Here is an 18003-nt window from a genome sequence, read left to right as displayed (position 1 = left end):
CAGTTTTTAAAATGGGCTGATACACTATGGGTTTCCAACCCTTTCTTTATGTTTTTAATATGTTCTCCAATCCTTATTTTTAATTTTCTTAAAGTCCTGCCCACGTATTGAAGGTGACAGGGACATTCTAGTACACACGTATATTACTCCTGCTGTGAATTTAAGGTTCCAGTCATTATTATTTATATTTTAGATGAAATTTCCCAATGTCTCTTCTTCTCCCTTCCAGATGAACAGGTAGTCATCAATATATCTTCGCAACACCCATAAGTTCCTCTCCATCTCTTTCTGGTTTAATAAGGGACCAATATAATAGTGGTCCCAGTACGCCAAAAAGAAATTGGCGAAACTCGCTGTCCCGACCTTCTGTAAATAAAAAGTATCTTTAAACCAGAAATAATTGCGCCCCAATTTTGAGTAAGACACTACTCGCTAACCCAATTTTCATCTTCAAAAAAGCGCCGACTATTAAAGATAAAACCGTGCATAGTTGTTTACGTAAAGACCTTGATGTACCTTATGGAGCGTTCACGTGGTGCGGTTTTCGTACAGCATGCAAGAATAGGTCCAAGGTAGAAAAGAAAGGCTACAAGACTGAAACAATCAGGAGCAATATTGAAGGGAAGGATTATAAAATAAAGGGAAAAAATAACATGTGAACATGTAGGAGTAATATACGTCCGACCTAGAATGTCCCTGTCACCTTCAATACGTGGGCAGGAATTTAAGAAAATTAAAAGTAAGGATTGGAGAACATATTAGAAACATACACTATGGGTTTCCAACCCTTTCTTTATCAGCCCATTTTAAAAACTTCCATTTAGTTCTATGGGAATTCTAGCACACTCGCTTGCTATTTTCGGAACTCCCATAAAAGTCAATGGAGAGGGCGTGGTGAGCCATCCTTCATTTTGGGGCCCTTCTATACATTGGTAGAATATTAAAGTGATATGCCACCAATGTCTCAAATGACACAATGAGGTTTTCTAAGCATGAGAAATCATGGTATATCACTGGAGTATGGCATCTCTTCATGAAGAGGTGGCGGTAAGACATCAGTGATCCTGATGATCAACTGGAGCAGATGTGTAGGAAAATAGCCAAAGGGGCTTCTGGTGAATGGGGATGTGTTGCATTTCCAGTGGGGACTTGAAGCAGCCAGGAGCGGTGCCACAGCATCGGAACGTTGGGAGTACCGAAAAGTGTTTTTGTTTAAATTAGGCAGAGGTTGAAAAGATTGGGTTGGTTGGCTTCTAGGACAGACAACCCCTTTAAAGACCTAGCATGAAAATACTGAAATACAATGGAAGCATTTTTCTCAGACTTAAGGTTGCATTCACTTGACCGTAGTGTTTGGCAGTCCGCAAATTCTGGATCCGCAAAACATGGATACCGGCCCACGTGTGTTCCGCAATTTGCGGACTGCACATGGCCGGCACTGTGATAGAAATTCCTATTCTTGTCTGCAATTGCAGAAAAGAATAGGACAAGTTCTATCTTTTTTTGAGTGGCCGCAGAGCGGAACTACGGATGCAGACAGCACACGGTGTGCTGTCCACATCTTTTGCAACCCCATTGAAATACAATCGTGTGAATGCGCCCTAAGGGTCATAATAAAGTAAAAAAATAAGCAAAAACAACTTCACAAAATGTGTTGTATGAGAACTAAAATATAACCACAAAACAGTAAAGTTAAAACTGTGTGTCGTGCAGTGATTTACATGCAGCATGATATTAGTTTTCCTTAATGCACGGTACACAGAAAATCAATATATTACTGCCTGAGACCCATTGTAAAGAGGAAGGCAGCTGGAGTTGAATAGACTCAGGTCTCAAGGGAGAAAGAAAAATGTCTAGTGGTATTCAGGTATTCAGTGTATAGAGTTCTTGGAGGAGATGTAATGACATGGTGCACTTTACATGCTGTACCTTCAGCCAGTCATTGTGCATGTCATAGATGTGGATGAGGACAATAATGCGAACATCTGAACATCTAGTTCTTCATGAACATTTAGTTTTTCGTCTTGTAATGTATAACAAGAAAAGTTATAATAATCCTAAAGAACATTGATCATACTGACATATAATGTCATTACCCAAGGTAGCTGTATCAGTAGTGTAAGTGATGGTGAGTAATGTCAATCACAATGTCAAGCCTCATGTAATACATGGATGGAGGCTACAGGGACAACACTCGGCAGCCTAAGAACTGCAGCGAGCTATAGCTTCATCATATTTGATATAGCGTATATATATATATATATATATATACAGTCAGGTCCATAAATATTGGGACATCGACACAATTCTAATATTTTTGGCTCTATACGCCACCACAATGGATTTGAAATGAAATGAACAAGATGTGCTTTAACTGCAGACTGTCCGCTTTAATTTGAGGGTATTTACATCCAAATCAGGTGAACGGTGCAGGAATTAAAAACAGTTTGCATATGTGCCTCCCACTTGTTAAGGGACCAAAAGTAATGGGACAATTAGCTTCTCAGCTGTTCCATGGCCAGGTGTGTGTTATTCCCTCATAATCCCAATTACAATGAGCAAATAAAAGGCCCAGAGTTCATTTCAAGTCTGCTATTTGCATTTGGAATCTGTTGCTGTCAACTCTCAAGATGAGATCCAAAGAGCTGTCACTATCAGTGAAGCAAGCCATCATTAGGCTGAAAAAACAAAACAAACCCATCAGAGAGATAGCAAAAACATTAGGCGTGGCCAAAACAACTGTTTGGAACATTCTTAAAAAGAAGGAACGCACCGGTTAGTTCAGCAACACCTGAAGACCTGAAAGACCACGGAAAACAACTGTGGTGGATGACCGAAGAATTATTTTCCTGGTGAAGAAAACACCCTTCACAACAGTTGGCCAGATCAAGAACACTCTCCAGGAGGTAGGTGTATGTGTGTCAAAGTCAACATTTAAGAGAAGAATTCACCAGAGTGAATACAGAGGGTTCACCACAAGATGCAAACCATGGTTGGGTCTCAAAAACAGGAAGGCCACATTAGAGTTTGCCAAACGACATCTAAAAAAGCCTTCACAGTTCTGGAACAACATCCTATGGACAGATGAGACCAAGATCAACTTGTACCAGAGTAATGGGAAGAGAAGAGTATGGAGAAGGAAAGGAACTGCTCATGATCCTAAGCATACCACCTCATCAGTGAAGCATGGTGGTGGTAGTGTCATGGCGTGGGCATGTATGGCTGCCAATGGAACTGGTTCTCTTGTATTTATTGATGATGTGACTGCTGATAAAAGCAGCAGGATGAATTCTGAAGTTTTACGGGCAATATTATCTGCTCATATTCAGCCAAATGCTTCAGAACTCATAGGACAGCGCTTCACAGTGCAGATGGACAATGACCCAAAGCATACTGCAAAAGCAACCAAAGAGTTTTTTAAGGGAAAGAAGTGCAATGTTATGCAATGGCCGAGTCAATCACCTGACCTGAATCCGATTGAGCATGCATTTCACTTGCTGAAGACAAAACTGAAGGGAAAATGCCCCAAGAACAAGCAGGAACTGAAGACAGTTGCAGTAGAGGCCTGGCAGAGAATCACCAGGGATGAAACTCAGCGTCTGGTGATGTCTATGCGTCCCAGACTTCAGGCTTCAATTGACTGCAAAGGATTTGCAACCAAGTATTAAAAAGTGAAAGTTTGATATGATTATTATTCTGTCTCATTCATTTTGGTCCCTTAACAAGTGGGAGGCACAGATGCAAAGTGTTGTAATTCCTACACCGTTCACCAGATTTGGATGTAAATACTCTCAAATTAAAGTTGACAGTCTGCAGTTAAAGCACATCTTGTTCGTTTTATTTCAAATCCATTGTGGTGGTGTATAGAGCCAAAAATGTTAGAATTGTGTCGATGTCCCAATATTTATGGACCTGACTGTATGTGTTATTTTCAGTACACAATTTTCCAGTCTAAAGCTATGTTCACACTGCCAAAAATACTTTGTATTCTGCTGCGTAAAGCCACCATTTCACACCACAGATTGCACAGTGTTTTTTGCTGTGTGAACATAGACTTAGAGTGGAGTTGATGGGTTAAAAAAATCCCACTTGTCTGAACAGTGTTTGATATTAAGTAGTCTCATACATAGTAGGTCCAGCAATTAGACCATGTTCACACTAGCTTCATGGATTCAGTTCTTAAAGGAAGGAAATTGGACAACCCTCGGGATCCGCCTGCAGAAAAGCTGTGGGCACAATGCCAGGAACCAGTGTCACTGACGCTGGGATCTGAATGTTGCCCTTTTGTCCCTAGTTTTAATTTCACATAAAAACATAAAAGCTATGACCCTGTAAAAAAAGAGCTGAATGGGAGAAGACGAAAAGCTAAATTTGCCCGTAGTGCGAGTCTGACCTTAATACTGGCAACAGTTAATAACAATAGTCTTTCTGTTATCAGAAGGAACGGCTAAAATAAGATCCAGGCCCCGGGCATCATAGAACTAGAAAGAATACACTGATTTTTTCCGCTCTTAGTGTCATCCCAACTCAATATTTAATTTCACTTTTGCTGTTCTTGTAAGATTTTTTTGATTTCAAACGCCTGAGCTGTGCACAGTAAATTGACCATGGTGACAAATGAGTCACCAGGATCGGTCCAAATGTACAGTAGTTCCACAGCAGCGTGAGGCGAGGCACTTACTTTACATTTTCTTTAAAAACCTCAATGTCAAGTCATATTGTTCCTCCTTCTTAGAGAAATAGCACCACTCTTGCCCATAGACTGTGTCTCATCCAAGCGACTGATGATAATACTAGACACAGCCCATGGATGGTGCAGTGCTGTGTTTGTAAAAAAAATAAAAGCAGGTCTTTTTTATCCCCAGCATCTCCCTTAAAGAGGACCCGTCACCTCTCCCAATATCTATTTTAATAACTACTCACTTTCTTCATGTAATAGCAATTCTGGAGCATCTTTACTCATAAGTGTGCTGTTCCTTGGTGATTCCTACTAGAAATGTATCAATAAATTGTCAGCTGGGTGTTACTATTCCCATTATTAAAGGGATCTGCCACTACAAATTATAATACCGTCAGCATTGATTGGATAACACTACAAGTTGCAAATGTGTTCATAAATATCTAGGAGGAGTAACAGAGGAATGACACGGCAAAGTCTTATAAGAAGAATTGTTATTTCATGGAGAACTGTGTTCACTAAAATTGCCAGTGCTGACAAATCCTCTTTGAAAATGTGTGCTTTACATAATGCATTCAGAAATTGTTCGGTCCCTTTCAACAAAAAATTTGGAGTGTGGGGGGAAACCCATGCAAACACAGTGAGGTCCTACAAACAAATGTCATTTCTGGTTGAAGTTGAACCCAGCGAGCCATCGGTATAAAGCCCTAATCTTCAATATGTGAATCCACTCACTGTAAATCCCTCCAAGGTTTCCTGGATTTTCCAGTAAATATGTGACATCTATTGCCTCCTTCAGGCCTCACAGTTGCATTACTTGTATGTATGGCTCTATAATACGGCTCTCGTAAATGCCTGTATATCGGTGTGCCTCCAGTTTTACACACAGGTTTCTTTTCTCACTGATTTTGCTCCATCACATGCTGTAATACAGAGCAAGTATTGACTTCCCAACTCTGCATTCATATATATATATATATATATATATATATATATATATACTGACTATTAATGTATTTGCTTATTTATCTATCTTTTTCTTCAATTATTTTCTTTAGGTCAAAAAATCCTTCACCATCGAAGTGATGTTTTAGAAACAGTTGTCTTAATCAACCCCACAGATGAAGCTGTCAGCCAAGAAGTAAGTGCAGCTTTTACCAAATCCACAGTTTAGTAACTTTGTGCTCCAATTTTCTTTTTCACTTTTTATTGCACGTTTACAAAATTGGATGGAGGATGGGCGGGAGGATGTGGATTGTAGGCTTATTTACTGTGTACCAGAAACCGACACACATTAGACCAGAAACCTACGCCAGCTCCCTAGCTTTTCTGACGCATCGTACACCAGCAGGGTTTGCTATGAGGACTGGAGTCAGAAACCTCGGTCTTAGGCATCATGCACACGACCATGGTGTGTTTGCGGTCCGCAAATCGCGGATCCGCAAAACACGGATGGCGTCCCGTGCGCGTTCCGCAATTTGCGGAACGGCACGGACAGCCTTTAATATAAATGCCTATTCTTGTCCGCAAAGTGCGGACAAGAATAGGACATGTTATATTTTTTTAGCAGGGCCACGGAACGGAGCAACAGATGCGGACAGGACACCTTTTGCGGCCCCATTGAAGTGAATGGGTCCGCATCCAAGCCGCCTAAACGGCGGCTCGGATGCGGACCAAAACAACGGTCGTGTGCATGAGGCCATAATCCATCCTCCAGCAGTCTGCAGGGAAAGGAAAGGGAAAGGGTGGTAACCCACCTAAAAAAGCACTAAAAACGAGACTATCTAGACTAGACATTTTAAAGGTACAAATGCACTATATTTATCACCCAGCATCAGTCAATGGAGGTAGACTTGTTTATGTGTTTTGGATCATTGTCCTGCTGTATAACCCAACTGTACTTGGACTTCAGGTTATGAACTGAAAGGCATTTTCCTTCTGGATTCAGAATTCATGGTTCTGTCAGTTGTGACAAGTTGTCCAGGTCCTGCAGAACCAAAGCAGCCCCATACCATCACACCATGTCACTATTGGCATGATGTTCTTTTGGTGGAATGTGTTGTTAGATTTACACCAGATGTAATGTCTTCCACCTTTGACTCATTAGTCCACAGAATATTATCAGCATAATCTTGAGGGTTATCTTTTTTTTGCTAAATGAGAGATAATCATTTATGTTTTATTTAGTCATCAGTGGTTTGTGTCTTGCAATTCTCTCATGGATGCAGTTTTTGTCTAGCGTATTTCTTAGCATGGAATCATGTATATTGGCTTTAGCTGAGGCCTGCAGTTTTTAGATATTTGTCTGAGTTCTAAGACTTGTCAATTGGAAAATTTTGGTTGGCTAGCCACTCCAAAGAAAGTTCACCACTGTTCCAAGTTTTCTCAATTTGTGGATAATGGCTCTCCATTTTTTGCTGGAGTTGCGGAGCCTTAGCAATGGCTTTGTAACTAGAGATGAGAGAATTTCCTAAAATTTGTTTCAGTCCTCAGATTAAGGCCCAATTGGCCTAAAAATTTTGAAAGACACTCACTGAGGTCTCCTAGGACTGGACATTGATTCACAAATGAATGTGAGAAATTGAACTGTATAGCTTCAGCATCACTTACAGCAATGGCTGCGTTGCCTGACTATCTAACACATTGACATTGCCTAAATCTGACTCTAAAATCTGTCTCTCTATCAATTATTGTAAGTCTATCATCTTCTCCTCATTATGAAACACCCTCACTGACACTAATGCGCTCTTTGTATGCTGTGTTCTACTATCTCTCTCATTCTCCGATGTCCTCTTTCTCTTATGTGTATCCCCCGCAAGGCACCACCATTTCCAGGATGGGCTGTTTTATTTAGTGACTTACGGTACACCCATAGTCCTTCATAAAAGGTTGGGCTGACTGCAAGACGTTATGGGGAAGCCTGTCAACTTGCTATCTGGGTTCATGCAATCCTTCTTCTCTGTCTGCTGATCTGTGAAATTGTGGCCACCATTTTAAGTGATTTGTGCAGGATGAATCAAGAAAGTTTTTGATGTAACGAATCCGATTTGTGCGGAATCGATTCACTAATCTCTATTTGTAATCCTCTCCAGACTGGTAGATTTCAATGATTTTGTCTCACATGTGTTTTTAAGTCTCTTTTGAACATGGCATTGTGTGCTGCTTTTTGAGACCAATTAGGAATCTTCACATCAATTTTGTTTAAGTGATCTTAAAGTTTCAACCGGTCTGGCAGAAATCATGCCTGGATGTGGCTAGTGAAATTGAACCCAATTGGCAATGGAATTTGAGTCAGTGGTTGATTTAGCAGCTATAAGAGGTCAATTTCCTTTTCACATAGAACAACGTACAGCTGAAAATAATTTTTCCTTCAATAAATTAAATCAAGTCGTTTCATTTTCTTAAAAATTCTGATGTAACAAATATACAAAAATTGAAGAAAGGAAGGGGCAAATACTTTTTTGCAGAATTGTATAGAATGTGAGTACAACATGGGCTTACACTATTGAATACGGCTCAATAAATTTTAGACAATAGTATTAGACAATTTCCATCTCACAGCCAAGTATATTTTAATGGATTCTCAAAGATTATTGTATATTTCTCCTTAGGAAAGGCCATCAATATCAGATTGTTAAGTGTCTGGCACCCCCACCGATCAGCTGTTCTGCAGTAGTTCCGGTACTGGAAATGGGTGTCAGAATTACACAGCCCTATTTACTGTGTAGTGGACGGAGCTGGTTAATGCAGTGCTGCCCACATTCAAGTGAATTAGAGTGGTAGAGTTTAAACAGGAGCACCCACAAACTGCACATAAAAGCTAAGCAAAATAACAGTCCTTAGGTGCTCTAAAAACTCCCTAATTAAAATGCTTAAAATATTTGAAACAGTAAAAAAGGTATATGTCCATATAAAAGTTCTCAGAATTCCAGGATGAATGTCTGTCTTTTGCGATGTTTAGGTTTGAAATTTTGTGCTGATTGATTCGTCAATATATCTGTATGGTGTTTGTAGCTCCAATTCTTTGGTACAGAGCTGGAAATTCCCAGCATAGACATATCTGTAGATTCAAAAGATAATATGCTGACTGCCCCTAGCAACCACTAGAGGGAGCATGGAAGCTTACGTTGAGTTCAATGTATAACATTATGAAGTTAGCTCCCTCTAGTGGTGGCTGCAGTCAGACAGCATTCTGTGCAGCAGAATTAGTATCAGTATGATTGTCCCTCTAGTGGTGGTTGCAGTCAGACAGCATTCTGTGCAGCAGAATTAGTATCAGTATGATTAGTATGATTAAGCGTGTTTGTCTTTTATCTTTAGGTACGCTTGATGATCACAGATGCCGCAAGACACAAACTTTTAGTTCTGACTGGACAGTGCTTTGAAAATACAGGAGAACTTATTCTTCAGTCTGGATCTTTCTCATTCCAAAGCTTCATAGAGATCTTCACAGATCAGGAGGTATGAGAGTCATCATGAGATGTAATAAGCAATATCCTGTTCTTTGCTGGATTGCTAATCCATAAATCTTTATTAAATGAGAAATTGCATTCATTATCCATTACCTTCAAATATGAGTAATAAGATTAGCAAGAATAATCTCTCCATCAAAGAGAATGAACTATATATAATTACAGGTTATAATCAAGGAATAAACAGTTAAAAGTACAACTTTGTTATTACTATTTAATAAAACAAATTAGGCCTCTTGCACACAAACGTTGTGCATCCATTATGTGCATTGGGGACTGCAATTCGCGGTCCCCAATGCACGGGCAATGTCCGTGCGGCGGCCGGGACAGATCGAGACCCATTCAACTTGAATGGCTGCGTGATCCGCCGCGCCACAAAAAAATAGAACAAGTTCGATTTTCTTTCGCGTTGCAGAGGCACGGACAGAAACACCACGGAAGCACTCCATAGTGCTTCCATGGGGTTCCGATCCTTGCTTCTGTTCCACATCTCCGTGATTGAGGACCCATTCAAGTGATGCGAAGTGCACACGGGCCGGTGCCCGTGTATTGCGAACCCACGGTATGCGGGCCGCAATACGGCCACGGGAACACAACATTCATGTGTCCAAATTATATATATATATATATATATATATATATTGGGATCCTTATTGTGATTGTGGAGATACCAGCAGTGGGGCTCCCAAATATCATACATTTATCGCCTTTCTTAAGGAAACCCTTTTAACTACATTTAGGGTCAGTTATAATATTTTGTTCAGGTTGGGTGTCTCCTTTAGTCATTTATAGTAGATCATGGATCAATGTCCATTTGACATACTGTATGCAAGGTTTTCAGAACTATAAATACATAAGGCCTCAAGGAAAGCAGTGCAGAAAAAAACATGAATTAGTTGCCCATAGCATAGAATCTATCATTTTTCAGTGCAACAAGAAAGTTTCCTCCACATTTTACCTGAATTATTTTTAGGATCATCATCTGTTTTACTCCATCACTTCTTACTATATATATTTCTGTTTTCTGCATCTAGATTGGTGAACTTTTGAGCAATACACATCCAGCAAATAAAGCAAGCCTTACACTTTTTTGTCCTGAAGAAGGACATTGGAAAAATTCTAATCTAGAGAGACACAATCTTCAAGACTTCATCAATATCAAACTCAACTCATCTTCAGTTTTGCCTGAAATGGAAGGACTTTCTGAATTTACTGAATATCTATCAGAATCTGTAGAAATACCGTCACCTTTTGACATTTTAGAACCACCCACATCTGGCGGCTTTCTGAAACTTTCAAAGCCATGTTGCTATATTTTCCCTGGAGGAAAAGGAGACTCAGCTTTGTTTGCAGTAAATGGATTTAACATGCTTATAAATGGTGGATCTGAGAGAAAATCTTGCTTTTGGAAACTCATTAGACATCTAGATAGGGTGGATTCAATATTGCTCACCCACATTGGAGATGACAATCTGCCTGGTATCAATAGTATGCTTCAAAGAAAAATATCCGAGCTTGAAGAGGAACAGTCTCAAGGGTCAACAGCCAACAGTGATTGGATGAAAAACCTTATCTCTCCAGACCTTGGAGTTGTGTTTCTAAACGTCCCAGACAATGTAAAAAATCCAGAACCCAACTTTAAAATAAGAAGAAGCATAGAAGAGGCTAATTTTACACTTCAGTACTTAAGTAAATTGTCTATGAAACCAGAACCTCTGTTCAGAAATGTAGGAAACTCTATTGAACCCATTATCTTGTTTCAAAAAATGGGTGTAGGAAAGCTTGAGATGTATGTATTGAATCCATTAAAGGCAAGCAAAGAGACTCAATATTTTATGCAGCAATGGTCAGGTAGTAATAAAGAAAAAGCTGGCCTTGTCTTACCTAATGGTCAAGAAGTTGATGTCCCTATAAATTATTTAACTTCAATTTCCTCTCTTATTGTATGGCATCCATCAAATCCTTCAGAGAAAATAGTGAGAGTTTTGTTTCCAGGAAATACAACACAATACCAAATACTTGAAGGCCTTGAAAAGCTCAAACATCTGGACTTTTTAAAGCAACCTGTCATTACACAGAAGGACCTAAGTGACAATGTTTCAAGCCCTGCAGTAAAGCAGGCAAAGATGAAGCAGAGAGCAGAAAGCAAAGAAAGTCTAAAATCCACAAAAACTACCCCCAGCAAACCAGTGAAAAAAGAATCAAAAGAAGAGTATTCTGAAGCAGTAAAAGTCAGCCACCCCGAACAAGCTGAAAAGGAGGACAAGGAGAAAATGTCTGCTAAAAAGCTTGTAAGAAATGAGACTAAATCCTCAACAAACCAAGAAGAATCAATAATAAAATCTGAAAATGTGGACAAAGTAAAAGCTGACGTGAAGCCTAAAGTCATAAAGGAAAAAGCTGTCAAAAAAGAAATAAAAGCAAAATCTGATGATGTAAAGAAAGAAGCATCAAAGAAAGAAGATAAAACGCCAGCTAAAAGGGAAGATAAACTGAAGAAGGAAATTAAAGAAGACACACCTAAGAAAGAGGTTAAAGTTAAGGAAGAAAAACCTAAAAAAGATATTAAGGTAGACAAGCTGAAAAGGGAAGTTAAGGACGATAAAGTTAAAAAAGAGGTTAAGAAAGAAGTAAAGAAGGAGGAGAAAAAGGAGGTTAAAAAAGATGTAAAAAGGGAAACTCCTCAGAAAGACTTGAAAAAAGTAGTAAAGAAAGATGATAAAGAGAAGAAGGATGAGAAGGATGCAAAAATAGAAACCAAGAAACCTTCTAAAGAAACAAAGAAAGTGTCAGCAACTCCTGATGCTAAAAAGCCTGCTGCTAAAGGAAAAATACTAAAGAAAGAGGAACCTACTAAAAAAGAAGCAGCCTCTACAACCAAGATGAAAGAAAAGACAAAAGTAATAAAGAAAGTGACTGAGAAGAAGACACTGGCAGCTGCAGGAGCTGTTGCAGCTACAGCAGCAGTAGCTGCAGCAGGAGCAGCAGCAGCAGCAGCATCTGTTCAAGCCTCCGCTAAAGCTGCTGAAAATATAGTAGATCTAGTTTCACAAAGATCCCTTATGTCTTCCCCTGAAGATTTAACAAAAGACTTTGAGGACCTTAAAGATGAAGAAGGCAAATTCAATGAAGGGAGAACTCTCTTACAGGCACTGTCTCCTACAGATGAAGCAGTTATCGTACAGACTGACTCTTATACTATCAAAAAAGATGATGCTAGCACTGAAAAACCTGCAGATTCACCAGATGAAGGAATAACTACTACAGAAGGTGAATGTGAACAGACTCCAGATGAATTAGAAATCATTGATAAACACAGAGGAGATGAAAATGACAAATATGAGGATGAGGGGACTGGGCTTGAGGAATCATCAGAAGCTGGTGACTATGAAGAAAAAGCAGAGACAGAAGAGGTTGAGGAACAAGTGGAAGATATTGAAGAGAGAGCTTCACTTGGTGAACACCCAGGCTTTGAGTTAGCTGAAACTGATGAAACTGAGGAAGAGGCTGATACAGATGCATTCCAACATTTGAAAGGCAAGCATGATAGTCATGAGGACTTTGCTGATTCCGAGGCAGCAGATGAACAAGCAGAGGAAGATATAGAGGAAACTGAAGAAGAAGAAGCAGATGAAGACAGAACAGATGACGCAAAATATGGTGATCAGGAATGCCACTATATTACTGCAACAAAAGACAAATTTGAAGTTGTTAGTGACACTGATGATAAATATATCTTGTCTTCTACACCATCCAAGACATCTGAACCCCAGTCACCTGCTGTAGAACCAGGAGCTTCTATTCATGATGAGACATTACCTGGAGGTTCTGAGAGTGAAGCAACTGTATCTGACGAAGAAAACAGAGATCAACCAGAGGAATTTACTGCCACTTCAGGGTTTACTCATTCAACCATTGAAATATCTAGTGAACCAACTCCAATGGATGATATGTCAACACCAAGAGATATAATGAGCGATGAGACAAACAATGAGGAAAGTGAATCACCATCTCAAGAATATGTCAACATCACTAAATATGAAGCAATTTTGTGTTCCCAGGAATATGACAAAACAAGGGTATCCCCAATACTCAATGCATTGAATAGTTTGTCTGATGTTTCGAAAACTGATGCTACTGATGGCAAGGAATACAATGCTTCAGCTTCAACAATCTCACCACCTTCATCTCTCGAAGAAGATAAATTCTCCAAATCAGCACTACGTGAAGCTTATATGTATGGAAACACTGATGCAAAAAGTCCTGCAAATCTAGAAATACAAGATGATTATGAGCTGGGAGAAAATCTAAGTCCAAGTAAGAGTCCGGCACCTCCATCACCAATTTCTAAAACACCATTAAGTGAACGAAGTGTTAATTTTGACCTTACCCCTAATGAAATTAAAACTTCTGAATTAGGCATCTTACCGCCTTTGCATGATGAAGTGCAAGAAGTAACAGAACAATGTCCGAGTCCAGATGATAAAACCTTGGAGGTAGCGTCTCCTTCTCCATCTGCTGCTGGAAGTGCTGGTCACACACCTTACTACCAGTCACCAACAGAGGAAAAAAGTGCAAACCTTTCGACAGAGAATATAGAGAAGTCATCTGTCCATGTTGTGTTTGAATTCTGTGCTGATAAAGAAAAGAGTGAAAGCCCTAGAATAAGTCCCATGGATGAGCCAGTGCCTGATTCTGAATCTCCAATTGAAAAAGTTCTATCCCCATTACGCAGCCCTCCATTAATTGGATCAGAAACACCCTATGACATATTCTTGACCTGTAATGTTAAGTCATCTCCTGGACAAGCTATTGTTGGTGACAATGGACATTCTTCCTCTCAGATTAGTCCTGATGCTCTACAAGAGAAGCATGATCTTTTGTCAAGTAAAGCATTTGGTATAGAAACTGGTAGTTTTGAAACTAGAAGTATGACATCTAATGGTGGGAAAATTGTAGGAGAATTGTCTCCCACCCAGATAAGCACTAACCCATTCATTTTGTTTAAGGAGGACACAAAGATGTCTATTTCTGAAGGCACTGCCTCTGATAAATCTGCCACTCCAGTAGATGAAAATGTTGCAGAAGACACTTACTCTCACATAGAAGGTGTTGCGTCAGTTTCCACAGCTTCTGTTGCTACCAATTCATTCCCAGAACCAACTACAGATGATGTTTCCCCTTCTCTTCATGCTGAAGTTGGGTCCCCACACTCCACAGAAGTAGATGACTCCTTATCGGTCTCTGTTGTTCAGACACCCACCACATTTCAAGAAACAGAAATATCACCATCTAGGGAGGAATGTCCCCGTCCAATGTCTATATCTCCACCTGATTTCTCACCTAGAACAGGAAAATCCACATCCTTACTCCAAGAACAAAGATCACCAGAGCAATCAACCATGGAGTTCAGTCAAGAATCACCAGAGCAATCTTTTGCCATGGACTTTAGTAGACAATCACCAGAACACCCTGCATTAGCTTCTAGTGTGCTCCATATATCAGAAAATGGACCAACTGAAGTAGATTATAGTCCATCTGACCAACATGACTCTTACTTTGGTAATAAAATTTCAACAGACAACGGATATTATACTGCAGACAAAAAGCAAGAAAAAGCAGCAGCTGAATCCCAGGTGGAGGCATCACCATCCACTTCCTCTGGACACACACCTTCACAAACAGGTTCTCCTTTGAAAGAAGAAGACTCATTAAAAGATGTAATTCAAAATTCAGATTTGCCACTTTACTCACCACCAATACTTGAGCAGGAATATTTTATGCAAGGAAAGCTCTCTCCTGAAACAGATGTTTCTCCCTTAACACCAACTCCATCATCATTGAGACAGTCCCCTGGTGTAGATGAGCCGTCATCTACCAAAAATGATCTTTCAATGGATTATGGCTCAATAGCCTCATCTCTACCAATTTCTTCTGAAGAGTCATTTAGTTATCAGGCCAGGGCAGTAAAAGAACCCCCATTTTTACATAATACAAATCCATTTGCTTATTCAGCAGATTTAGATGACAGAAGTAACAAATGTGAGGTTTATAGCTATTCTAGTGAAATGAATGATAGATTTTCCATATCTGACAAGTCACCTTTTGCTGAGAACCGACAAGAAGTTGATTTATGTCTTGTTTCTGCATGTGAGTATAAACACCCCAAAACAGAGCTGTCACCGTCTTTCATTAACCCAAATCCATTAGAATGGTTTGCAAGTGAAGAGCAAACTCAGGAGCAAGACAAGCCAGTAACTCAACTTGGAGGAGGCCAGCCACCTTCAGGAGGAAAACAGAAAGGGCGTCAATGTGATGAGACTCCTCCAACCTCAGTTAGTGAATCAGCCCCATCTCAGACAGATTCAGATGTCCCACCAGAAACTGAAGAATGTCCTTCCATAACAGCAGATGCAAACATAGATTCTGAAGATGAATCTGAGACTATCCCTACTGATAAAACTGTAACTTATAAACATATGGACCCGCCTCCAATTCCCATGCAGGACCCAAGCCCTTCTCCTAGGCACCCAGATGTCTCAATGATGGATCCAGAAACTATGCCTGTTGACCAGAATTTAGGTAAGCCCTTGAAAAAAGATATCAAAGAAAAAGGAAAAACCAAGAAAGTAGGAGGAAAAACCAAATCATCTTCTCCAGCCAGAAAAACTGATAGCAAATCTAAGATTTTAGCTACTTCACCAAAACCTGGGCCAATCAAAGAAAGTTTGGAGAAAAGTTCCAAGACTGTTGCTCCAAAAAAGAAAGATTCAGTAGAGAAGGGTCCAAAAAGTGGTTCAATTACCGACCCCAAATCAGCAAAGGTAGAAGAGAAAGATAAAGAAACCAAGAATGCAACTAATACAAATGCAACAAAATCAACTAAAACTGGATCTACAGGTAAATGACGTGTTTTTCTTGTAGTTGGGCATATTGGGCATTTTCATAATAACAAAATGTGCTCATTTAACAATTTTTTTTATTGTTATGCAATCACTCAGCAGCTTTCATTCTTCCAGGATTAGAAACCCATGTATTTTGTATTTCAAAATCATTGCCATATTGGTCCGCAATAAAAAATGAATGCATTAAAATAGAGTTGCTTAACCTTACTACCAGGGATAAAATTAGAAATATATAGAAACCCATAGCAAAGTCAGGAATGTAAACTGAACAGTAGTGATGCAAAAAGCAGCATAACTGGATGATGTGTAAGGTTGTGTTTCAGTTTTTCAGCCACAATGTTAAAGGGCTCGTCCTGAATTAGAAAAACATAACTACCTTTCAAAAACAGTGCAACAGCTGTCCATAGGTTGTATATGGTATTACTGCTCAGCCGATTAATTCCAAAGAAGCTGAAATGCAGTACTGGAGACAATTTGACACTGTTTTTGGGGAAAAACAGCCATGTTTTTTAAACCTGAAAAACCTTTTAATTAATGATTTCTTTCATTGACTGCGACAAAGTGGAAATCTTGAAAAAATAAAAAAAACTGTTTTTTTTATGTATACTTCCATACAGAAAATCTTTCATTTTAATTTTTCAAATCCACATTTGAATACAGCCTGCGAGTTCCAAAAACGTAACTATGGTTTCATTTTATATTTTTTTTTACATAAGAATATACGACCTTTTTGAAAATCTGATTGAATCACACACTGGCTTTGTTTTACTAAGATGTCAGATGAAGAAATTTTTATATTGTTTAAAAACTACTGTCTCACACTTTGTTTTATCTGTATTATATTTCCAGGAAGTGGAGCTACCAAGACAACAAAATCAGCCGCAGTGCCCCCAGGACCTCCAGTGTACCTCGACCTGGTATATATACCGAATCACAGCAGCAACAAAAATGTTGATGTGGAGTTTTTCAAACGAGTGCGATCCTCATATTATGTAGTGAGTGGAAATGATCCTGCAGCTGGAGAACCAAGCCGGGCTGTCCTAGATGCTCTTCTGGAAGGAAAATCTCAGTGGGGAAGCAATATGCAGGTATAGTATGGTTTTATAATAGCTGGTGATGCTCTGAAACGCATTGTTAACTTGCTTCACATTCAATACTATAACTTTACAGCTAACAGTAGCTGACTGGTATAAAAGTAGAAATGGCAAGATCAGAATATTTAGCTTTGTGTTGCTGATGGCTGTAAATTTAACATTGTTCTGACAGCAACAAGTTTTTTGTTGCTGTCTGATAATTATTGTATATTGATTGAACACCGTAATCTGTTCCAGCTCAAGTCTGTAATAACAGCCATGTATAGATTTTAAGTTCTTTGGTTGATGTAGATTATTCTATTATCTCCATATATCAGAAAGGAAAAAAATAAATTTTTCTGACCTCTGAGGCCCCACCGAGAATGAAGGTACCTTGGTGCAGAGATGTACCCAGAGCTCCATAGCATAACTTTTTATGGGTCTCTCATTGAAATTTCTGACAAATTTGCTATTTTCTTTATTTGTTGAGAAATGTTTTAATTAAGAAAGCCAAGCTCTCATCCACCTTCTCTGACTTTTATATTGGAAAAACTGGAGCAGGTGCATTATAAACATCCCTCATACATCGTATGTTTGTGTGGTATTATAAAACAGGCTTTTTGCACCCACCACTAGGGGGAGCTGAGTGCATAGGAATTTATACAGCTGCCAGTGAACTAAACAGAAGCTGATTATCCTTGCACTGAGCTCCACCTAGTGGCACCTGCAGGAAAATGCCATGGATTTTTGTCAGTAAGCAGAAGTAGTTCAGCATCAGCCTTACATGCATGGTACTTTTTTAATGGGGTTGTGGTGTTCAGTGGCTTACATAAGAGAGGGTTACACATAGTGAACATCAAAATGGGCCCCCATTA

The 18003-nt window shown here is 39.4% G+C and overlaps 1 protein-coding gene across 1 annotated transcript in view; it reads left to right on the top strand.

Annotated features, from left to right (window-relative positions):
- The window catches only part of MAP1B (microtubule associated protein 1B), an 83438-nt gene that overhangs the window by 59795 nt on the left and 5640 nt on the right, over window positions 1–18003 (top strand). The window contains exons 3-6 of the mRNA XM_040421472.1: window positions 5737–5819; window positions 8999–9139; window positions 10185–16050; window positions 16905–17143. Of these exons, the coding sequence (XP_040277406.1) occupies window positions 5737–5819; window positions 8999–9139; window positions 10185–16050; window positions 16905–17143 (6329 nt within the window). The remainder of the gene's footprint in view (window positions 1–5736; window positions 5820–8998; window positions 9140–10184; window positions 16051–16904; window positions 17144–18003) is intronic.

Source organism: Bufo bufo, chromosome 2 (genome assembly GCF_905171765.1).
Source record: "Bufo bufo chromosome 2, aBufBuf1.1, whole genome shotgun sequence".
NCBI lineage: Eukaryota > Metazoa > Chordata > Amphibia > Anura > Bufonidae > Bufo > Bufo bufo.
This window is presented reverse-complemented; position numbering and strand designations above follow the sequence as displayed.